Source organism: Atractosteus spatula, chromosome 16 (assembly GCF_055471065.1).
Source record: "Atractosteus spatula isolate fAtrSpa1 chromosome 16, fAtrSpa1.hap1, whole genome shotgun sequence".
NCBI lineage: Eukaryota > Metazoa > Chordata > Actinopteri > Semionotiformes > Lepisosteidae > Atractosteus > Atractosteus spatula.
In genome coordinates, this window is record NC_142721.1 from 7,778,271 (window position 1) to 7,802,939 (window position 24,669).

Below are 24,669 nucleotides of genomic sequence, written 5' to 3' on the forward strand. Positions count from 1 at the left end.
AATACAGTATGTGGACTGTAACTAGCAACCTAGTCTACCTGTGAATGTTATTTATTGTATTTGTATATGAACCGATTTCATATAAAATGATCTGCTCCCTGTAACGTAATATTTATTTTCATATTCGTAAACAATGCCTAAATAAGATAAATAGCGCCACCTTGTATCTAAATACGGAATGAGTAAAATCCTAAATTATCGATGTATTCCTGCACAGACCCAACTGTTTTTAAAATTAAGTTTGGTTCATCAGGCATTGACTCACCGACATCCTTTTTAATAACAGTTGAAACGCATCAAAGAAACACACACTTCGACAGATTTCCCATCCTAGCGTTTCGATTTTAACACTGTAATATTTATCGTATTAAAAAAAAACAATATCTTCGTTAAAAAAAACAAGATATTACCGGGTAATGTTTACTTATTTTCGTACATATCCGTCAGATATTTTTTATTGGATGTTTTTAATTATTGTCCTCATTACGTGAACTTCAAAATATCCAGTATTCTGAAATGCAGTACGTTTAGATCATTATTACTACCGCTCACGACAGCAGTAACAGAAACACCGAATGCATTAAACTGCTTCTAGAAGTGACAATTGTTTGCATGACCGATCTGAAACTGAAACTTATAAGAAAATATAGAAAACAGGCAAGTCCGTACCGTTTTATCAAAAATCTTTCTCGTCTTTAGAAATCCATAGCTTTGCAGCTCCAGCTCCCTTCTCTGCTCAAGGTCTGACCGAGCTGTGCCTGAAACGCTCTTTTGGCTTTTGGATACTTGTGAAAAGGAAAGAACAGGAAGCGCTGACGATCAATCTGGTAAACTAATGCGAGTTTTAGAAGAGCAATTGGAAGAATAGCTGTGCAGTCCACTTTTCTTTTTTTAGGAGAACGGATTCTCTAGAACTCCCTCGGGGATCAAAACATCAGCAAATTACTTATAATCGCTTCACATCCTGCAATGTTGTTTTTTTAGCAGTCCCAAGGCACTAGCAATTATTTACATTTCACTCATCTCATGATAAAAAACGAAAAACACAGTGATTTAAATGCTATTTCACTATTCTGAATTTCATATCTTTTTGTGGTGTATCGGAAACGAGTTCTCGGAGAGGTAAATACTTCGTCCTACATCTTGACGGCGGCAGCAACTGCTTCTAGTGTCTGGGATCTGATCCGTGACTTCTCACCATATGGTTTTTATTAAAGCAAGAAAAGCCTATGCTGAGCGCGAATGTAATGCAAGTAAGAAACACGTTACATGGAAATGAAATACTCTGAACATTTTTATTCTGTATTGACGTTTCACCTCGTCGTGAATCAACCGCCCGTCTCATACCATGAAATAAAATTAATTAAATTTCACTTATTAGGTCACTAAAATATATAATTATAACTATTTAGTTGAGATAAGTGAACTGTTTGTACAGTTCAGCTGAACAGGAGTTCAGCTCTACCTAAGTGAACCAAAAGCTGGACCAGAAAGTAAAAGCGCTAGACTCCAGTTGCCGTCATAAACTATTTGGGACCAGTTCCAGAAGACAAGAACCTGCGTGTACAAAGCAAAACCTCTTTTTATAAACTGGCGCTGAGGGGGGAATTCTTAGCATTACAGGTATAAAACCGCAGATTTCTCATAGAACGTATTGTGTCGTTTTTATGGGATCATTTTCTCAAATCCATTTAGCTTTCTTTATGCATATTACTATGTATATCCCATTCGTGTGTGTGTATATATATATATCGATAGATACAATGACAGAAGCCTTGATTCACCAGATGTTTCAAACGTTTGGGTCTGATCAGTTCGGGGACGTAAGACCTTTAAAGAAGGGGTGGGTGCTGCTGTAAATGGTGTTTGTGGACCGACAGACTGTGCTCTTCACTCCGAAGATGAATTTTCAAAACGAAAAAACAGACTAACTAGCGGAGGGCACGCTGACTATTTTAACTGGTGTCTGTAAATTGTGCGTGTGTATCTGACGCACCTGCAATGGACAGCTGTTCATTCCGGGTCTAGTCCTGCTTGACGTATAAACTCCGCCGGGATTAAGCGATTTATAATTATGGCGTGACTGATGCACCAGTGTGGCGTGGGAGGTGCCTACACCTTTGGATACGTTAAAACAGTAGTTCCCAGTCCTGGTCCTGGTGACCCAGGCACCTGTCGGTTGGTGTTCCAGCCAAGCCTTCAATTATACAATCAAACCCTCCACCGACTTCGTTGATAAAGAGGTATTTGAACTGTTTGTTTCCAGCTCTGAAACACTTGTGAGTGGATTCAAATTTCACACCTGTGACAAGAAAGAAAATGCGCATATTCCAATGAAGCATCTTCTTAGATCAAGAAAGGCTTCCCTTATCCAATGAAGTTGGGATGGAATGAGACAGACAGGAGGGTGGGTCACCAGGAGCAGGGCTGGCGACCACTGCGTTAAACCGATTTAAAGATCCCACGGCACTAGTCGCCAGAGTGGGGGTGTTAAAACCGGTGTTCGGGATTAATTTCACACATATCGTCCTGAAGTCCCCCCTTAATTAGATTAATGAAGCGATTACTTGCGTGCTCTACACAGGTAGAGTTGCTGGTGTCTCGCGTGACCCGGGTAAGGTCTGCTTCAAGGGTTGGATGAAATACAGTAGGTACCATCCTAAATGTCAATGTAGTGCTTTGTGATTTATTTGGGATGAAATGTGCTATATAAATGCAATTGGAAATAATTATTACATGTAATATACACAACGGAGAGCAACATTTTTTACATTTAAAAATGTGAAACAATAAAAAGTAGCACTTTGTGGTCACCCACTCGTGTTCAACTCAATGCATTGTCACGCTGAGCGGGTGACGTGTCCAATTCACTATCCACTGCAGGATACACCCTCGCCGGGACGCCAAACCATTGTAGGGCACATCCATGAGGGACACCAATTAATCCAGAGAGCATGATTTTGTGATCAGTGTCGCAGGAAAATTGAGCCCTCGGATAAAAGAGGATGCATACAGGTCCCATAATATAGAAGCCCCAGTATCGAATCGACTTCAAAATCTATGGACAAAGATGCACTAGCGCTAAACTTCCAGGCCCCCATCACTTGTGTAAACTGAAATGAATCAAGACCGCTTTAATTGATCTTTGAGGGCTGCTGTACTCCACCTTAATTGCCAAAAAGGGGCAAAGTTGCTACGCAGAAAGCAGGTTAAGGGAAGTTATACGTTTATATTCGAGTTACTATTTTATATACACGATCTTTATGAGATGATATTTGAAAAAAAAAGCCACACTCCTATCTGAAGGAAAAACAAGCAAACCAAAAACGCTAACACCGATCAGCACTTATTTTATGTAGCAGGAGTGGTGTAAACTACATTTCCCGGCGTACAACGCGTTTCCTTTTTAGATTATTAGGTGGGGTTTCATCACTCGAAAAGTGATAGTTTTAAGTGTTGAAGGGATGTGTTACAAAGTAGCTAACTTTCAGACGGTAGTGGTTTCATTATGACCAGAATCGGTCTTGAGATATTTTGTAACTTGATTTACAGTATTTGAGAGGTATGTCTTGACGCCGATACTACGTACATTCTGCTCACGTATATGTTTCTAGGTTTATATTATGCATTTCATACGGTCAAATGACTTTTGAGCAACTGATAAGAAGCGCGAAACGGCATGCCCAGGGCGTTTTAGTTTTCGTTTTGTTTTAATGCAGTGCGGGGATTCTGCTTTAACTATATCGCCGTGGATTGATTAGAGATATCAAGTATATACAAGTCATTTTTTAAATGTTGTAATTCGTCTTCTAAAAATGCTACGAGTACATCATCTGTCAACAATTACACAGGTTCTGTTTCCATATTGCGGATTTTGGTTACGTATTATTATTTTCTAATTTCACGTCGTGAATATATGATTTGGGTAAACAGAGCCGCAAAGAAGTACATTATGGGTTGTTGTTTTTTTTTTGCAGTTGTATCTAGAACAAGCGATCCTTAAACCTTTGTCTGATTCTTGTGAAACTATCCACACGACAGTTACCTAGGAGTTGACTTCAGTGATGTCACTGATGGGATGTTTCTAAAAATCCATCCACTGTAAAACGTCTTCTCGAGTTGTCCTGCATATGTATTCGCCAACGAAGCTGTTTGTTCTGAGCCTGATTCTCTACATTTCTGTATGAATCAGCTTAGAGGGCTAAAGACAGCTCGTGTTTAAATTGAATGTAAGGTAATTTATGCTTCTAAAGTCATGGTCAACATTATTGTACTGTACTGTAAACTTGTTCTGTGCCTAATTACATTATTTTATAGCTTTATCAAATCTATCCCTGTAGAGATAGCTCTACAGCTAAACCTTTTTTACTTCCTCAGCACTTCAATAAGTGTGCACGCACACTCCTCGGTGCGGGGCTCAGTTTTTGTCTTCGGTATTTGCGCAATGGAGAGGAGACCGACTTGGCTGGAATCATCCCTGGACCGTTCCACCAGGCTTGGCCGTGAAGTGTTGGCCCGCGCTCAGAGAAGACACATCGAGTGGCCCAGGCTACGCCCTTCCCGACAGCTGAGGCTGAGGGAGGACAGCCCATCAGGAAAGGAGGAGGATCGAGTGGGGACTGGTGAGGTAGGCTCAGTTTAGGTACCCATCACATTATACAGCTTTCTGCAGCAAATAAGAGTTCAGTCTTACCATTGCTGTAATTCAGGTGAAGCCCTCCCCTGAATTCAGGGGCAAGAGAATGATTGTGAAACACACACGTCTGTTCCCTGTCAACAGGAAGAACAGAGGCACACAAAACTGGATGATGCCTTTGAAACCATAATGGAGTTTATGGCTCACACTACCCACCAATGTAAGGTAAAAATGTATTATGCACACTCTCTTCTTGCTGATTTTCACAAAAAAAGGAAAGTTTAAGTCTTTAAAGACCTATTGTCTTAAGAAACATTAAAATAAAACATTGGAGATGATCTGATAGATACTCATGTAATTTAAAATACACTTAATGAATTGTTTTTCTTCTTGTAAAGCAGAGAGCAAGTGTCCTAAGTTACACAGTGAGTTTGGCCTGAGTTGTCTTACATGGTATGTAAACATGCATAAAACTGTGGTATGAATTATTTTACAGTATTTTTACAGGTCTGTGTCAGCAGCTGAGTCCAGTCAGACTGAAGTAAACCATGTACGCAGGTACCACGCTCAGCGTAACTCTGCCTCAAAAGCACAAGATTCCAGAAGGCAGGTAAGTGAAAACTTGCATTTCCAGTGTGTTTGAAGAGCAGGATGTCACTGCTGTTACAGAAACCTTGATGATATTCACAGTTTATGAATGGTGAAAAGCGTTTATGCATTTGAGTTCTTAATACAGTGAGCAGAGACTGATTCTTCTGAAATCAAGTTAGTAGTTCACTTTCTACAGCTACCAAAACAACAACACTTTGACCTTGAGAGCTTTATCCAGTTTTTTTGTTGTTGTTTCCATTTACTTTCATTCCACCAGTATGTATTATTTACAGTGCTACTGATTGTGGCTTTTAGGAACAAAGGTCCTCTGAGGATTTTCACATTGAAGTGGCTCCAGGAACATATGCCATCACAGCGGGAGCTCAAGACACTGAGAAACAGACCCAGCTGGTGCAGATCGGCGCAGGAGAAAGCGTGAATCTCACATTTACTCTCTGACCTGTCCCAACTGGTGCTGAACCAGGTACAAGTGCAATAACACACTCCTGTGTTTTAAAGCGTGCAATGCTGTCCTGTTCATTTGTGAAGAGGGAGGGCGAACTGTATTTGTGGATCAGGGCTTCTTTATGAACTTGAGCTGAACCATTGAACTGCTCCCAGTTCTCAGTATACCGTCCTTTTCTAATCGTGCAATTATTTTTATACCAGAGGTGTGAATATAGTTTAATTTTGTCTTATTAAGTTGTATGCATCCTATACATATTTGTGTTATTAAAGTGTTATTTTTTATCAAGATCTGTCAGCAGTCTACCTCGTACCCTGCAGTTTGTACTGGGAACTTGTACCTGGAAGGGTGTGGGTTCCAAGCCTAGGAGTGGCACCTCTGTTGCATACGTCATCCAGAGTGCATCAGTACAATGGCCAGCTGTAAAAAAAACAAAGGATACAAATTTAAGTCACTTTTAGTAAAAAACATCATCCAAATAAATTCAAAATGAAGTTGCTCTGTTTATACATACCTTTCTATGATAGTTCATCAGGCTTGTTGGGTACAAAGCAGTCTTGCTTGTTTTCAGTACTTCTTGCCTTTTGGAATCCTACGTTGTTGGAGGTCTAAAGGTTGCCAAGTTTTCGTCTCAAAGGGTTTGTTTTATTTATTCAAAAGTGCTCATTTAATCTTTTCAAGGCCACCACAGTGGCACAAAAATGGACATATTATTATTCATTTATTTTACTTTTTGGGAAATTGATATACATATACATAGGTTTTATGTCAGAGATAAATACAACATTGTGCATCATTTAAATGCTTAAATAGGCCTCCTGAAGAAATTGTCCCCAAAAATGCTTTAAAATACTGTTAAATTCCCTAGAGAATAAACAGAATATGAGGCAGACAAAAACGTACAAGCACTATTACAGTCCCAATAAATCATGACTTAAAATAAAATAAAATCTGAACTAAGTTGGTCAGTTCTTATGAGTAATTTAAAGTTCTTCTAACAAGAAATGTTGTCCACTGCAGTCAATTATAATGCAGGTTGCAAAGATGCTTCTTCAACATATGCTAGTAGATCTCTGAGCAACTTTTTTTTTGCTTTGTATTTCTGTAATCATTTCAAATGGATTAACTTCAGGATGTCTGTGCAAATCTAATGGACTGGAACAGGCCCAAACTAAACTGCTCTAAGACTTCCTGGTGAGTCACTTTGCTCTCCGTTTCTCTGCTTGCCTTGACAGGTAACTTCTCATCACCTTCGTTTTCAAATGCTTTTCACAAGTACTTTCCTGTAAAAAAAAAAGGGCAAATTGGTAAATTCTATCCAGTTCTATATTTCTAAAAAAAAAAGCCAAATATGCATAATTCAAACATATCCACTGACACTTAAGGACAATATTTTTGCAAATACTACTCATTTTAAATGGACAAATTTACTGCAGGTAACTGAATGCACCAAAATTGTTAACAAACAACTATGAAGCTTACAGGTATATTTTTTTAAAAAGCCATGACTTATAAAATTACCCTGAGTGGAGGTTGGATATCGTGCTGGGCTAACACATCCTTCATGCCGATACTTCTTCTTGAAGAATATGGAATTGTTTCAAACATTGCGCTGTGATTGGTTGGACCAGCAAAGCAAAACTCTGGAGAGATCACGTCTGCAGAAGTAAAAGTGCATTTCCCTACGCTCCTGACTGGGTTCCCTAAGTACCATCAAAAGGCAAGCATTAGACATACATTCACAGTGACTGCTACTTTATTCTCGATTTTAGTACTGGTATAAGGGAGATCGAACCTGTTGTATATCTGACTACATCAGTAAAATAATGTGCGAGGGAATTCAGTGGGAAAATCTCTTTCTCATAATTGGGTAAAATAAATTCAACAGGGCAGGGCAGGCTTCTAATCTTTTATGAGTTTTGGAGGTTATAAATGTACTCTAAAAGTACAAATTAAGAAGCAAAGAGCTAAAAAATAGTAATTACACACTGTACACATTAGTAAAAAGAAAGCATTGACTGTTGCTGACTCTTGGAAATGTAATTTCCAGACAGCAGTTTTGGAATATTGAGTAAAATGGAGTATGAGCTTTTTAAATTCCCATCTGAACTTTTCTTATCTGCTAAAAACGTTGTTCCTACATTAAAAAAGGATATGAACACTATTAAGTAAAATAATTGTACCTTTACACTGCAAAAGCAAAAGAATAAAGCTTTAGCTCACATAACCTCATTCACATTCGTGTTGCTGTACACTAATACCTGGTTTCTTATGCAGTGGCTCAGGGTGGCTTCTCCTCCAGTACTTCCAGGCTGGTCTGTCTGGAGACGTTGATCTTGGCCTGTTAAAGAGACTGGAGTCTGTGTTGACTGCCCGGTCAATACTAACACATACTGCTGTTTTACTGGTGGGCTCTGCTTCTCCATCTGAATCAGAGTTTTTCTCTTCTGACAGCGAAGAGGAGGAGAGAGAAAGGGGCCTGTTGGACTCCCGGAGCTCTTGAAGCTGCAGGTTAATCTTTTTATCCAGATCTTCATTCCGGGGGTCTCTTGTGTAGTGTGGGTTCCCCGTCGTTAAAGTCCACCATTTGTGCAATTTGTGAAGACAACTGCCTAAATGGTGGGCTGGGACACAGCAGGTGCTTCTCCAGGGACTGTAATAAGAGCAATAGGGAGAGGACATACTGTGGCACTTACACAAAGAGCGATGACACAAGGGGAGCGGTACAGATCTGCAAGCACATATTTCTGGCCGAATCGATTCATTTTGTACAAGGGCTCCTCTTGCAGTGAGGGGCTGGTGAATCTCTTTTACGATTTGCTCATATAAAGCTGGTGAGATCCACACAGCTACTCCTCTTGGCACTTTAGCTTCTTTTCCATTCCAGAAGGATACTCTGATCTCCTCTCCATCTTTGGCTGGAAAAAAAAGGAAATAAAAATAAAAGCTGAAAAGCTTAGATGCAAGAACACATTGACTAATTTCATATCTTAATCAGCTTTGGGATGTGATAAACTATTTTGTTGGCACAGATATAAAATGCAAAAGGATGAGCAAAATGAAGACTTTCATTTCACTGCCCATCAGGAGCAGGACACAACCCAGAACAGAACTATACAATTTTGCAGAAGATTTCCAAATGAATTTCATAGCCACAGAATTTTATTAAATCAGAATTTTGATTGACTTAAGAAAAGAAAATGAGATTACTTACCACTTAGTGGGTCCCTTATCTCAACTCCAGAGAGTACACTTCCAGGCCCGTATCTCACCAGATCTGTCTGCCATGGTGCCAGAACCTTATCCCCTGGCACAACACTGTGTCGGAGAGCCTCTGTGTAGTGTAAAACATCCATTATGCTGGTCTTTTGCAATGAAGTCTGATACTTTCCACCGATGAGAGCTGGTTGATCAAAATTAACCAGGAATATCCCCCTTCTTCTCTAGAGACAGTTCAAACATGGCACTGTTTAAGTTTAAGCATTCAGTTTTAAGAATGTTTTAATAAATAAAACTTGCACAATACAATTAACAGAATCACTAATAAAAATTAGTCCTCAGCACTAAAAGATTAATCAGAATCTGGTCCCAATCTACCTCAACTTCTTGTTTAATGCTCCCAAGGTAGTAATATCCATCTGGCTCTCTTCTTGCTAAGACACGAGTGCCTACTGTTAACAGAGAGGAGCCCAGCGGTGACTCCAGCATTTCAGCGATCTCACAGGTGCTAAGGGGACACGTGGGAACCAAACTGACCAAACAGTGCCTGCAATGAAAAATATTCAGGGACATGACTTTAACGTACGCACTTTCATTTTCTACAACAACCTGTGACCACAACATTTTTACTGTAGATTGATTTGGGCTTACGGTTCTTAACATTGCTGAAAGGCAGAAAACAATACACACATTGTGAACGATAAAGTGGCTTTGTGGCTGAAGTTCCTAAATCGCAGGACCTTTGTAACGGAGCTCCATGTTACCTACAGTGTAGGTCCATTTGGGGCACGGCCTGTACTGTCTTAAAATCTTAACTGGCCATTCCAAACGGGAGAGAAAAGGCAAATAAAAAACGAATTGGGCGGGATGAGTTGAAAATAAAAAAGTACACTGAAATACAAACGTATACAGTGAATAATGACAGTAAATAATCAGATAGGCGTGAACAAATATGTACCTTGCAGGTACCGCGACAGCTGGGTGACAGCAGTGAGTGTGTCCCAGGGGGAAGGCGCACGAGGATAAATCCGTCACTGCTGTTACAGGTCTGTCCAGGTTCGTCCCTGCACTGCAGTATTTCACATCCGAGTAGAACGGCCCAGTAGTCCAGCATTCCGTTTTGTAAACTGGAACCACCTATGGATGAGGTAACGGTTACAAATGAGACAAATTAAGCAAAAGTGAATACAAGCAAATCACACAGTGCCCCTGGTGTGAGTGTGTGTCTGTTCTGCAATTGTCTGGTGTCCCATCCAGGCGTATCCTGCCTTGTGCTTGATGCTTGCCAGGATGGGCTCCGGCTCCCCCCTGACCCTGAATTGGATGAAGCAATTAGAAAATGGATGCACAAGTTATATTCAGAAACCTTTCCCTATTACAGCTGTACTGTATATAGAAAACATGATAACTGATCATTACATTAAGCTTACATTAACAGCACATGGCCATTATTGCTGTCACAAGAGTGGCAATAATCTTTTCGACTAAGCTAGAATTAAGCATGAAAAACTAAAGAAGCATAATTTTATTTCTTTTGCATATTTATTACAAATACACTTACCATTTTGTAAAGTAACAGTGCAGCTGTGCCTTACAGGCTAATACTTTCTCTGAGGTGGAAAAGAAAGTGAAATGCTTTGGTTAGCAAATGCTGCGTGATTACCTGTTTCACGTCGGCAGCACCGCGAACGATGAGGTGACAGCTCCCTCTAGTGGACTGAGCAAGCTTCTGGAGAAACCTCAGCTCTTCGCTGTCCGTCCATTTGTCAGCCACGTAGAAAACATGAACAGGGCGCTCCTGCGATACGCGCGACACCACTTGCAAAACCTCTTGCGCTTTTGTGTGGGGGAAGCCATTTGTTACCAGATAGACAGCTTGGCAAGCTAGGTCATCAAAGGCAGCTATCAGAGCACCAAGTAGATCTCTACCGGGTTTACAGCACAGAGAACGGATCCAGTCCAGGGCCCCATAGACAGTGTTGGGAGAGCAGGTCACCATTCGGTCACACCATTTCGTAACCTGTTTGTGAGCAAGAGTACACGTGAACATACCATTTGTGTCACCCCCCCGACAGAAACTGACACAACCTTACACAAATAATCGGTCTTACCAAAATGCACAACATGCCTGATGTGCAGACGAATCGTAAGCGTCAGTACGTGAGCCTCAACGTTACATGAACTGACTTAGGTTTAGTCATTATAAAGACATTGTATAGTTTCTTTATGCGCTTCTTTTCAAGAAATGTGGTGGAATAAAAACTCAGGTTATGTGTAAAAAAAGTAAAGGTTAAAACAATCATTTGGAATACCTTATATGAGAACTCCACGACGTTAAACAGAGAGTCTCCGGCCCGAGATTTAGCCAGCAGTGCCTCAATGAGATGATGTTTCACCATCTCAAGACAGGTGTACATGCTGTCAGAGGTGTCAATGACAAACGTGATATTTCGGTCTCTAATCTCCCCGAACAGGGGAAGAGAGCCCAGGGAGTGAGCTAACGGGTTGATCACAGGCATTTCCGTCTTCGCACTGAGCAGCCCCTAAAAACAGCAGAGTCGAGTAGAAAATTTAAAATCTACACATTTATTTTCTCACAGAAGTAGCGGACCCAAAATGCAGAGTAGGTTTTACAAGAACGGGTAAGTGTTTAACTACACTGTGTGTGGCAGAGTCAATCAGCCTGAAGAAGACAGCAGTTTTACCAACCGAAGTCGCTTTTAGTATAACAATATTCACTGGCGTCGTGTTCATTGCGACCTAACTACACTACGAGCGGCAGAGGAAACCATAGAAACTTAATGTCCACCTGCACCGCTTTTAACGCTGCCAACAACAAAAGAAAAGTGTTTCAGCATGATTTTTTCAGGGCCAGATAACATATTTCCCCTTTGATAATCCATTTAAATACACAATATTTCATATCGCATGATCGCATTATGACAAACCTGTTGAATCCGGACCCTGTTTGGCTTCTGTCGTGCGGAAAGTGCATCGAAGCGCACTGGAAACACAGGACTCTTTGTTGACACAGGTCTCCATGGGTCGAGCAAACGTTGCTACGGGCCATTGCTACCCAACAACCTACGGTGGCCCATTTAACACATATCTCATTTAAAAATAATACATTATTATCACAAATAGTAATAGTATAATTTAAATAAGTTCCAACAATGAAAGAAAATGCTTATCTAAAATATTTCTAGTATTGTGTAATTTGCCGTGGTTTTTTTTTAAATCTTCATAATATACATGATAGCATATTGATATCGTCTTTACTTAGATCTTGTCAGATCCTGGAAGTTTAGCAACGCTGGTTGTGATTTTATTAGGACACCGAAACCTTTGATAAAAACTGGTTCTTGCTACTGGTGTCAGATCAGTAGGTGGCGCTCTCCACTCCGGACAATAATTTCCAAACGGCCCAGAATGGCGCTTTAGGACTCTTTGCTGCCTAATTACCGTCTGATTCGGATCCTGCTGAATATAAGGCCACAAACCTGTTCACAAAGTGTAGAAGTGTTAGCCCTTGCGCCCTGTCTAAATTCGGATCTGAGACTGTTAATAACAGCAAAGTGTTCAGATTACAAATTGTTCTGGGTATGTTTGATTCGGCCTCCCTAAAAAATTACCCATTAATTCAACTGGTGAAACAGCTTGTCATTTCTCTGCTTCTGGTGCTCTGTGACAGAGCTGCTGGTTAATGATGAGTGCAGTACTTCAGTGGTGGATGATGTTAGTCCTATACGTGAAGCACTTTGGGATGAAAGGTGCTATATGAAATGCAATTAATTAAATCACAAGTTTGGGTAAGTACACGAAATTTTGGACTTGGAAACAAATCTAGAAGCTGCATCATTTATTGCAAAATTATTGTATGGTTAAAAAATGAGAACAGAATTGTGTTGTGGCAGAATTTGTTGCATTGCCTTATGCATAATTACATTAATTGATATCTACAAAAACAACTGAATGAGTTAAACAATCACTCAAGATGGATTGTACATGATAGGGAATTTAATTTTAATGCAGAAGTTATAACACAAATTGTACAAGAGATTAGAAACATTGTATGTTTTAGAGTTAAGACAATTAGATTCTGACTGCCATTAAGCACTATACATTTAGGTGCCAAGGTAAATTACATTTTTTTAAATTATTTTGAAGAGAACCGATTTTCATCAAGCATGTTTTAACAAGAATTGGCAATACTTACATCTTAATGGTAAATATATTTACAATCTACATTGTTCATTAGAAGCTCAATTAATGTTACAAAAATGGATTTTTAAATATGATTTCTATAGAAGAATTATTGATTTGAACAGTTTTTCAAAACTTGAAATCAAAAAACTTCCTTCTGACAAATAACAGGAAGAAAGATTGTCATATCATACACAATATTATGGACACTAAAAGGCAGGTCCAAACAAAGGAGAAAATGGGTTTAATCAACTGGATAAGACAGTAACTATTGTTCCAAAACTGCCTTCATATCAGTTTTTAGCAAAGGAAATTCATCACTATGAAAAAATAATAGCAGAAATAAAACTCAAGTATAACAATGGAACTAACATTTCTTATACCTGTGTAATTTTTTAGATAATGCATCATTAGCATGAGTAAGCAGAAATAATTGCTGCTCTTTAGTTGGTGTTTTTTTTAAAGTCTTTCAAACTGGAGTTTAATATCTATGAAAAAGCAAGATCAGTCAACATGGAAATTTCACAATTTATAGTTGGCAATTTTTCTTAATGCTGCATATTTTGATCAGTATTAGAAATGCAGTTTTAGTTTTATATATTACTTTTTAAAATTGCAAGAGTTCATGCATTAATTTCTGCATAAGACAGGTGCAATACATGTAACTAAGGTTATTCATTCATTTTTTAAGGAACATATGGCTCCCACATGAACCCAAGGAAACATACCAAACACGCATCATGATCAACTACTTTACACATCCTTACAATCACGTTTATATGTGGGTCCTTGCTATATTAAAAAGAACACCCATAGAGCTGAACCCTGGATAATGTTACTAGCCAACAATAACCAGGATTCCTCAAGCAGTGGAGCACAACTGTGCTGCCAGGGGTAGGGTTGGGATTAGCTGGCCAAGGCTCTCTTGGGATTCTGGCAAAACCACAACCTCTGCAATTTCCCAGACCGAGTGATGTAACATCAGTGAGACATCCCTCTACTCCAGTCGGCACTGAACGTCCAGCACATGTGTCAAAATATGAATGGCTCAATGAGTGGGTGAGTCAACGAGTCTGTGCTGGGCGTACAATAAAAAGTAATGTGCAATTCTACATTTTTATCAAACACTAAGCCCCACTAGAACCTCTGGAACAGTCCAATTTCCCTGCTTTTGGCCTTTTGTGATGGCAAAAGTTTCAAATATTGTGGCTGCTCTATTTTGTGCTTGTAGTTTTGTCAGGGGACCTCAAAATCAAGATTATTCATTTTAACATTACAGGAATCATAGGAATTACAGGAGTATACACAAGATGGAAGATGCAGTCATCAGAGCTAACCACTAGACAGGTGGGCATGGAGGAGAGGCGTATGAACAGCTGGAGTGGTTTGGAAGACCCAGTCACAGTGATCGCACTTCTCCAGTCACAATTTCATTGAGGACATGATGTTAAAAGGGAGCAGCAGGTTTTAGCTCAGAACCACATGCCGATCAAAGACAGATTTGCGCTGCTCCTGGACCTGCCTCTTCCACCGCTGCTGAGCGTACTCCACTTTGTTCAGCACGTTGGTCCGAGAGCGAGAGCGAGACAGAACATCGTGAGCATTAGCAAAAGGCTGGTGGTCCTTGGGGGAAAAAAACAAGGCGGCAAATTATATGTAGAGGCTACATGCTGTAAACGTCAAAGTCTCTTTTATTTTTTTGCAACTGCAAAGTGATTAATAGGGTAAAACATCTACTTCAGATGTTCAAGTCATCATTATATGAAGGAGAATAAGCAAAGTGGAGGAAAATCTTTGGGTAGTGATTCACATGTAAACTTATTATTAACATTATCAGTAACCATAGCCAGCAAAAAGGTAATATACAAAGGCTTAGAGAACCAGTTTGAAAGTGACACATCAAAGTCCTGAAGTGTTAGGAGTAATGAAGAGCAATGAAGAGCGCTCACAAGAAGAGCTCTATGATCATGGGTTTCGCCCAGATCATGTCACTAGCCAACTGTAAATGGGATTTCCCTGGTGAGGAACATGCCTCTTCTCAAATCGGCACTGAGCCTCCATCGAAATCTGGGCTGTATTGCCTGTGACATGTTAAAAGGGGAACAGTCACAGAGCTTGCAACTGGAAGCTCATACACAGAAAACATACTACTGGCTATTCCATATTGAGCGGGTATGAGAATAATAATTGGGGATTCTCAATTTAAAAGAAAACGGATAACATACCCCCACGTCATCGTCACTCTGTATCAGCTGGGAGTGCCCAAACAGACGTCTCTTCAGGACGGGCTCCAACAATGTCAGGTACACCATGTAGAGAAGCAGCAGACCCAAGATGGACAGGTAAATAATGATTGTTACCTGTGAACAGTGGAAGCAACACATCCAGAATTATCCCAGAGCAGTTTTTTCTTTCTTTTGTTGGCCATTTTCTGACATCTTGAAATAATGCTGAAATTAATTATTCTTCAGATGCAAACTCTTAATTCAGAGCATAACACACTGCAGACATGAACTAATAAGAATTTGTACCTCTTCTGCCGATATCAGTTCCTGTTTCTATGCCAGAATCAGCCATGTTGTCCTCTTATTAGAGAGAGTTGGGTTGTGGCACATTGGTGCAGCACCTGCTACTGTGTGCCTGAACATATGGTGGAGTAAGGCAACACACAGCCCACTTGTGCTTTTAAGATCACAAGACCTATTGCACCCAGATCTTTGTGCAGCACTGCTTTGCATATTTCCCTTTTCAATTGTGCCAGCCCAAGTAAGTTCACTATATATTAGAAAAAGATACGTGACAGTAACTACACCTCTGGAAAAGAACTGACTGAATCCCATTATACATCAGATACACTACTTGAAAGCACTGAAGACTTTTTTTCTATTCTAATTTAAAAAAAATAAAATTCTGCATGAGGGGCTCAATCTTTCAGTGCTATCAGTGTATCAACAGAGAGAAAACATCTTGACTCAGCATCTAACAAGAAACAACATTTAAACCTTTCTTAGAGGAAAATAAACTGTTAAGATGAAGCACATCCATGAATTCATATAGAAAGAAGATATAAAAATTGAATGATTATTAAAAAAACATTGGTTGCATATGGGATACCATCTCGCTCTTACTTTTATAGTGACTGAACTTCTCTCTTCATATTTACATTCACATCGCAAACAATAAGCCTCCACATCTTTCCCAGGCACTGGCATGGGCTCCACCACATGCAGGCAGTTGCTAGACAAAGTAAGAAAACAAGGAAAAAATACTCTAGTAGCAAAAATTTCACCAAAACAGGAACACGACATCTACAAAAACAAGGTCAATGTTGATTGTAAACAAGTTTCTATTTATAGGTGACCTCTCTTTTGCAAAACTTCAAAATGACTACTGGAAGGTAGATTCTAGACATCAAGTACAGGAAAGCTAGGTTAACTTTAAAACACACACCAATCTTTTTGTGACACATTCTGGTTGTATATCTTCCCAGGAAGTTCTTTATACGGTGGGCAAATGCATTTGCATCTGATGTCTTCTGAATTCTATAAAGAAAAAAAAAGAAAAGGTTCTCTTCAATAAATGATGTGTAATATTTGTAATATGACTTAGTTCAATCCTTATTAGACTGTATTGCAAGGTCACACTAGATGATGTTCCTTTATACCATTTCAATCATACGTTCACCATGAAAAGCTGGTGATTTCAGCCAACATTACAAGTGCGCTTTTGACAGCTTAAGTAAAAGGAAATTCCAGTTATGAAAGACAGATCTAGGCCTGCTACAAAGCTCTTTCTACACACAAACATCTGAATGACTAACTTTTACAAGCATGACATCTAAATAGAAGTACACAATACACTAAGCAAAAGCCATTTTTAATTATTATCTTTGTAAGGACTATTTAAGGGTTACATTTTGCTGTGACTGGATGCTCTCCACATACGCTGCATTGTTGTGTGTATATGAGTTACTGGCAATTAAGGCATGTTAAACATTTTAGACAGTATAGAATGTGGAAAACGAACTGAAAAACATTTAGTTTAAATTCAGATACAGTTAAAACATAAGAAAGGCAAACACCGCACTTACAAATCCAGGGAAGCTCGAATTCAACCTCTTTAAAATTTTAAAATAATACTTTCAACATAAAAATACCTGTGGCAATGTACCAATTGGCAGGTCAAACGTCCATGAAAGAAAACTGGTTTATAAACATACGTGTTACAAATTGTACTATTTATGTTACACATTTGTTTGTTGATGAAAGCAGATACAAATAACCTAGAAAAACATTAAATATGGGCGATACTTTACCTTTGCTTCCGTTGACTGTGTAGACAATAACATACAGCAGATTATAAAAAACAACTGGAAATAGACTCTGATGCTGTTGACAGTGTGGGGTGCCATTCTCCCAGAGTTTAAATTATATTATCGGTGTTCAATACTAATTATAGATTAAAACAAAACACGCGTATATAAACCCGAAAATCAGCGGTTGTCAATAAACATTTCCTCTTTACTCCAGTAGCGTGAAGCTACATTAAGCGACAGGAATGATCCGGAAGTGTATGTAAATAGCCGAATTTCAATCAAAATAAAAGCCTTTCAACTACCACAGTATCGTATGATACGTCTAAATATGTCTTACATTTACACCCCCAAACAATTATCCCACAGACAGTATGGAAAAAAGTGTGAAATTGACGCTTTATTTCAAACCAGAAAGGATGATCCACCGGTGAAGCGTTGACAATGCCCACATTGCGATAACATGCCCTTCGAGAAAAATCTAGTATCGGCCGCTGAAAGACCCCTATAAACCCCAGCAACATTGACAAAGGACGCTCATCTGGCAAAACCATGGTTATATACTATGAGCTGGGGGTCTGTAGAACATATTTGAGTCACTTTTGGAGAAGCACACATTTTTGTTTGGTCGGGAGGGGAATGAGACCACTCCCTGTCCATCACTGCACTGTCCCAGTCTGGGGACAGCAGGTGGTCTTATCAACCCCAGCAGTTTTGACAGAGACACTCATGTGACAAAAACAAGGCGATTTTCTATTAGCTGTGGGTCTGTAGAATAGATTTGAGCTACTTTTAGAGAGGCACAATTTTTTTTGTCAGGAATGAGACTTTCCTGTCTAGCAGTGCACAGCTCTGTGTCAATTTGCAAGGAGGAAGTGATATAAAAACACCAATAAGATTGCAAGAAAGCAAAATAAATAATGAAGAACGGCAATTTCTTATTACCAGTGGGTCTATTTATCACATTCCACCTAGTTTTGAGGATGTACAAATTGTTGTTGTGCTATAAATGTGACTTTATCTGGTTCAGGATTATTTTTTCTGAGGCAGGTTTTAGGGGACTGTTATTTTGAAAGGTGCTGTCCCTTAATGTAGCTTGCATCGCGCTGCTCCACACAAGTCCGGAGAAATATCCTTCCTTCTGGAAACAGTGGCAGTCAAGTTTCGAATTGCATTTAATTCAATCAACGTTAACACAGTGGGTTGAGTAAATATAATTGCATGTACCTTATTACGTCTCAGGAGTTTGAAACAGTGTCACACGAATAATCCGTCTGCTTGGTGGGTGTTACACTATAAGACTCCCCTGTTATTTTATAGGTTATATTCGGTAGCGGGAAGCCTGTGAAAGTATACGTTGGTTTTAATTGTAGAGCAGGATGTTTTTAACATGGCCTTCCTTTTGCTCCTTAAATCGGGGTGGATTTTCAGGTATCTTAAATACATATTTATTTAATATAAATATATAAATACTTATTTAACTTATTTATTATTTAACTTTTTATCTATCCCGGTCGACAGAGTGACCTCTTGAGTTAATTTTCAACTACGGTAACCTCTCTCACCCCTTCCCCCAGGAACAGAGTGCCTTTTTGTGTCCATGTTGAGATACCGTAAATCTAGATTTGACAGACATACAAATGACACCCCCTTTGTCGGCGGAGTGTCCTCTTCTTTGAACTATGAACTATGATACCTCTGTTGCAGAGGATTATGATAAAGATTATACATGGCATTGCAGTATCTCAATATCACCAAATTTAAGAAATTCTGTGTCAAAATATTTGCATTACTAAAAACGTGTGTTGACAAACAGTCTTGTGGCACTTTTTTTTCAAACGGAAACATTGGTGATTGTAGGAATATGTAGGTTTGTGCAAACAGAGAATGTTCTTTATCCGATATTTATAAAAAATAATCAAAGAAAATAACGCTGTCGCGCTGAATATTAAACAAACATTTTGGCACTTAAGCTTGATGTTGTTAAAGTCCAGGTTTTAGAAAAACATCTGTTAATCGAAAATTATAAGACATGTGGTACAACTGTTAACCCAGGTGACTACACCCTTTACTGTGTGAAGTTATTTATATGCAGTCTATGAATACTACTGACACATGTATTAAGTAACGTCCTTCATTACAGGTGTTTGTTCATGTGCTTGGAGAGCTGACGTCTTTATTGATTTAGTTGGAGTTGTAGGCCTAACAGTTGTGGAAAAAAGACTAGAATAGTAGCAGCTCCAGGGGACCCAGGTGTACTGTTTCCATAGCAACCTTCCATGAAACCGATCCCTCAGAATTTCCTACCAATGTATTCATAAATACAGACAGCTGCAGCATTAGTTATGCTTTCAGGCTGTCTTAATTAAAAATAAACAATGGATCAAGCAGAATGCAAATAATTCGAAAGAACAATGACTATCCTCCACAGCCAGTACCCCTTGATATTCCAAAGATTTCATTTTGAGATTTTATTAATCATAACTTGGTTCACATTATTTTCTTAACATGTTTCTTTTCTGTCTATGGTACTCGAATATATTCCATGTATGTCATCCACATAACTTAGCCCTCCCTCCAACAACAAAATAAAAATGATTTGCAATTAACTATCACCAAAGGCTTTAGAACTTTTGGCAAATAAATACAACTTTTGCTGAACAATATCAATTACTTTTAAACAGGTACTGGGTTCCCTTTTATGTAGAGTTGTTTATGGTGTTTTGTTTGTTTTTTAAACTGAATAACTCATTAATACAACCTCCTAGTTTCGAAATAATTTGATTGAATGCTAATTAGCATTTTACTATTAAACAATTAAACTTCTTGAAGAGCTCCTTGCAGATTTCTAATTGTCTCGTTTTTATTACCAGATGGGTTCAGTAGCTCTTAAGTGCCCATGCCTTGCTTCAAGTATATTAAATTGGTTGGACTGTCTAAGCAGGCATGAGAGATCAGCCTTAATGTGTGTGAAGTGAAGAGTTGTGAGTCATCATTTTGAAGGGAGACATTTCATCAGGTCAAGAGGCATCAGTAAAATAAGGTATAAAATAAGGGAGCTTTGAAAATTCAGAAGATAGGAAATGTGTAATAATGCTTTGCAGAAGTATTATGTTAAACGAGTTACACATTTCATAACATCTTCTTTTTGCATGTCATCATTTTGAAGTTAAATATTGTAGTTGAAAGGGGCTTTCTAAATCAATGTTCACTTAGACCCAGTTAGAAAATCTGTTTTAAAAGGAGGTCTCATTTAGCATTATTCCCTAGCTAGTCAGCACACCAGCCATGTACAGCAGCTTCCATGCAGTCACCAATCTGGTACGTTTTCATTCAAGACTGATCCGGGGTTAACAATAGCAATAGTAACAATATCAAGACACCTGAAAAATGACTAGAATACAATAAGTGACTATGCAATTCTATTTATATAATTTAGTCTTGGAAAGAAAGGAACAATAATGCACTTAGTCCCCATTGTGTTCTTCCAAATCTATACTGCATATAATGACAATACTGTATTGAAAATCAATTAATCAGAGTCTGTCTACATTCAAGAGTGTTTTACCTGTTACTTGCATTTTGTTTAAAATATGCATAAAAACAGAATGCCTCAGTCCTCTTTGAATTTTGTTTAAAAAATTGAGAATGATCTTTTGAATGCAGGCTCTGAGGGAGACTTATATTCTTATATGTCTAAACAGCAAACATATTACTGTAGTATAGAGTGGGATTTTAGACTGAAACAGAGGCATTTAAATGAGTATTTTATTACTGCTCTTTCAGACTGACTAGGAATCTGCAAAAGAGCACTGACCTAACCTTTCAGAGCACAGCCAATTCTAACCCCCAGTTAACAGGACCATCAGCAGCTGCTCATCACTTTATTGGGAGCCTTTTTAATGGAATGCTCAACTTAGACCTTTTATGTTATGTATTGCATGGTGCTGCAGTCAATAGCTACCGGGCGATCTTGAACTACTTCCTACATTCATGTAGCAAATGCAGCATCCATTCTCAGTCCAAAAAAGACAATTTGGAGTAACTGGTGTTTGCAATATGATTTCTAAAAAAGGAGGGAGGAGCCATCTGAATGAAGTTGTCCATTTTTCTTACCTATTGTGGTCTGCACTGGAAACTTAATTTCATGGTGTTTTGCTCCCCAGGCCTGCTTCTGGGTATTTAATCAGATGGCTCCTGCTAACAGGAAGACAGTGTGTGCTTTTCAATGATAAATACACTATCATTAGAGGTAGAGGTATTTGCTTCTGACATTGCAAGAGTGTGGGCGGGTGTCAGGGTGTGAAGAACACAGGCAGCAGTCAAGGGAAGTTTCCAATATCTTTAGAGAACTGTAATTATAGTAGGGTACAGTACAGGCAGAGCCCAAAACAAGAGTTTACAATTTCAGGAAATTAACTCAATCTGTTTAGTTTTGAATACAGAAGATTAGACAAAGGGGACCGGATTCAAATATTCAAAATTCACAAAGGTGCTGACAAAGTCCAATCGCGGGGCCTGAGTCGAATCTATGGAGAAGTGGCTGTGAACGTGAGAACCGGAGACACTTTCTTATTTTATGAAGGGTTTTAGGAGTCTGGAACAAGCTCGCCAGCCATTTTCTGAAGCTAATTATTCTGGCTGCTTTCATGAAATGGCTGGGTAAGATTCTCAGTTCAAAATAGGTACAGTACTTGCAGCCAAATGAGAGAGATGGTCAGAGAATGATCTCCTTTCTTATACTCATAGCACTCAACAGCCCTTGGAGGGATAGTGACATTGTCTCAAAATGATGAGGAAAGATATAAAGCACAGTACTGAAACAAATACTTTATTTTTCTTCACCAAGCTATTGTTTTGTTTCATTTCTAATGTCTCACCTTCATGCTATTAAAGCAATGTAGTACATGCTCATTTTGATCTCGTATAACATCATGTACATTTCAGTCATCTGGATGTCCACCTGGAAAATAATCTCATTTCCATTAGATATCCACAAAAAAATGCAGATAACCATGGGACATTCATAATGTTCTAATTCTTTATGATTTTACTGTTGTTACGGTTTTGCAATATCCCTTTTAACATTGTTTTTTCTGCTGTCAGATATTTCAGAACCCATAATGACAATTTTTTTAAATAACAGTACATTTGGCTATTAGGATAAGATAGAAGAATTCACTCATCATGTATAGTAGTGGCAATATCAGCCCCCTGCAGCTGTAACAGAATAATCTTAGACTTGTAAAGTCATAACAAAAGCAGATATCAGACCCCAGGCTTGTTCACACTTATTAAACACCTTTCCTCACTGTTGCTGATGTTTCAATTCATGCCCAATGATTCAACTTGACCAAAACTCTTCCCAAGTTTTTGTTAAGAGTTCTTTTTTCTTTATTCCGGGCAAAAAAGCAGACATGGCATCTTTGTGTCTTTGAAATTTTTCTGCATATTTTCTTTTCTTTATTTTTCTTGGCACTGTAAGATCACATAGTAATTTTATTAACCAGGGGTGAAGCAGGAAACAGCTAAAATACGATATAATATACAACTCCTCAGCACTTAAAAATCCCAGTCACAAAACTGAAGTATGCAATACGATGCAATAATCCAAGTATCAAAGTATGAGTTTTTGGGTGCTCGTAAGCAAATTGTTCTTTTTAGTTTTTACTCAAAAGCACCAAATGATGTTTGATATTTTATGTACCTGCTCCCAACAAGTGAACCTTTAAGGAAATGTGTGCTTAGATAATTGACCATTAACCCCTAGAATGTGACATTGACATTGATGTCATGTATAAAAATGGTTCCCTTTCTTTTGGCAATGAAAGTTAGAAAATACAGTAGGGAATATGTCCATAACACTCAACTTTTTTTTAGAGACCTTATAGGCCTATGTTGCACTACATTAAAAACAAACTTTAACAGACTGTAAAATTCACCCTCAAGGGGACAAGAAGAAATAAAGCTATTATCATCCCCAATATTGGTGCGGGCCACGGTGTACTTTAGCAATGACCTGGATAAAAAAACAATAACTATACTCGTAAATCAATGTATTAATTCTGCTTTTAACTAAGCACCAATTCTTCACTAACAACCCATCATATTGAATATTTATTGCTTTAGACCCCTGTCTGTGACCTGTTCATCTTGTCCGCTCGTGTTCTCAGTGCTGCCAGCTCTGGAGTCGTCGGCAGGTTTCCTGCGGCCTGTCGGCCTGTGGAGACTCAGAGCCCGGGACCACAGAACACAAGGGAAAAGCAGCTGGGCACTCCCATGGCCAGACGGTCAGTGCCACCTCCAGAAATCAACATCAGGCAAACCGGCAGCAGGGGTACAGTTCTTTCATCCCATCCTCTAGCTTCTTAATCTTACACAAGTGTTTCTAAATTTAGATTAATAAAGCATTTCTAAATGTATAGAGTTGTCTATATTATATGAGATACACAAAAATCTGTACATCATAATTATCCCTTTCTTCTTTTGGTTATTGTATCATGTCATAGTACTTGTTATGTTGCCAGTACTTTTACTGTCAGGAGCCATGTGGGCCTGTCCATTTTTGATATGATGGAGCATTGTAAATGTTAGACCTGCTTTTGTGCCACACTCTGGTTAATTACGTTGTAATGCTGTTGTCCATTACTGTCCTTAGTACATCTTTCATAGTGTTCTCCTAGATTGCCTCTTCAGCAGTTGAATGAAGAGCTCAGAGTGCCTTTGCTACACGGGTCTGTGTTTCATGACTATCAATACTTCTTCTACCTTAGTCAAAAGTAACAGTGCTAGCTTTCATTACCCAACAAAAGCTCTAATCAATGCAATTTAATAAAGGAGGCTGAGCATATTTCACTCCAAAGCATTGCAAATAATAGCCCTGCAGAAACACTGTTATTGGTCTCAAAACCTGAAATTTTTCTCTAAAAATGTAAGATTTATTTCTATTAAAAACACATTGTTACTTGAAAATTATCTGTAAGTCACTGCTATAGACACATTAAGGCAAGAGTTAGCTCATCACTGGAATTAATGGTGTCTGAAGATGGTCGTTCGTTTTTTTTTTGTATGGACATTGTAAGAGAGGTTCAGTAGCCTATTGATAACTATGACTAATGTTACCACCAAAATACATTTGTAACACAATAAATGAATATTCCTTTTTAATCATTAAATAACTCAATTAATCATTCAGAAAACTATACCTATTTACATGATACCTGTATACTGTTTACTTGATGT

General features: G+C 38.6%; 4 protein-coding genes across 5 annotated transcripts in view; 1 reads left to right on the plus strand and 3 right to left on the minus strand.

Annotated features, from left to right (window-relative positions):
* Positions 1 to 944, minus strand: part of dennd2b (DENN domain containing 2B) — a 76,014-nt gene extending 75,070 nt beyond the window's left edge. The window contains exon 1 of the mRNA XM_088934766.1: positions 670 to 944. The gene's annotated coding sequence lies outside the window, so the exon portion shown is untranslated. The remainder of the gene's footprint in view (positions 1 to 669) is intronic.
* A 2,464-nt stretch (positions 945 to 3,408) lies between these two features.
* akip1 (A-kinase interacting protein 1) lies at positions 3,409 to 10,118 on the plus strand. Its single transcript, XM_088935083.1, has 5 exons — positions 3,409 to 3,562; positions 4,378 to 4,627; positions 4,781 to 4,861; positions 5,133 to 5,246; positions 5,543 to 10,118. Exons 2-5 carry the CDS (start codon positions 4,445 to 4,447, stop codon positions 5,684 to 5,686), a joined length of 522 nt encoding a protein of 173 aa, XP_088791209.1. The 5' UTR covers positions 3,409 to 3,562; positions 4,378 to 4,444; the 3' UTR covers positions 5,687 to 10,118.
* On the minus strand, positions 6,398 to 11,451 carry LOC148819477 (uncharacterized protein C11orf16 homolog). 2 transcript variants are annotated; one of them, XM_088935081.1, is made up of 8 exons: positions 11,225 to 11,451; positions 10,576 to 10,932; positions 9,871 to 10,049; positions 9,291 to 9,459; positions 8,908 to 9,136; positions 7,955 to 8,611; positions 7,215 to 7,396; positions 6,398 to 6,976 (listed from the first exon to the last, which is right to left on the minus strand). In XM_088935081.1, exons 1-8 carry the CDS (start codon positions 11,429 to 11,431, stop codon positions 6,893 to 6,895), a joined length of 2,064 nt encoding a protein of 687 aa, XP_088791207.1. In that variant the 5' UTR covers positions 11,432 to 11,451; the 3' UTR covers positions 6,398 to 6,892. The 2 variants fall into 2 exon arrangements, with proteins under 2 accessions (XP_088791207.1, XP_088791208.1); XM_088935082.1 differs by lacking the exon at positions 7,215 to 7,396.
* Positions 11,452 to 12,909: 1,458 nt separating this feature from the next.
* Positions 12,910 to 17,692, minus strand: tmem9b (TMEM9 domain family, member B). The gene is made up of 5 exons (XM_088934769.1): positions 17,431 to 17,692; positions 16,566 to 16,657; positions 16,244 to 16,352; positions 15,341 to 15,475; positions 12,910 to 14,738 (listed from the first exon to the last, which is right to left on the minus strand). Exons 1-5 carry the CDS (start codon positions 17,524 to 17,526, stop codon positions 14,583 to 14,585), a joined length of 588 nt encoding a protein of 195 aa, XP_088790895.1. The 5' UTR covers positions 17,527 to 17,692; the 3' UTR covers positions 12,910 to 14,582.
* Positions 17,693 to 24,669: the final 6,977 nt, after the last annotated feature.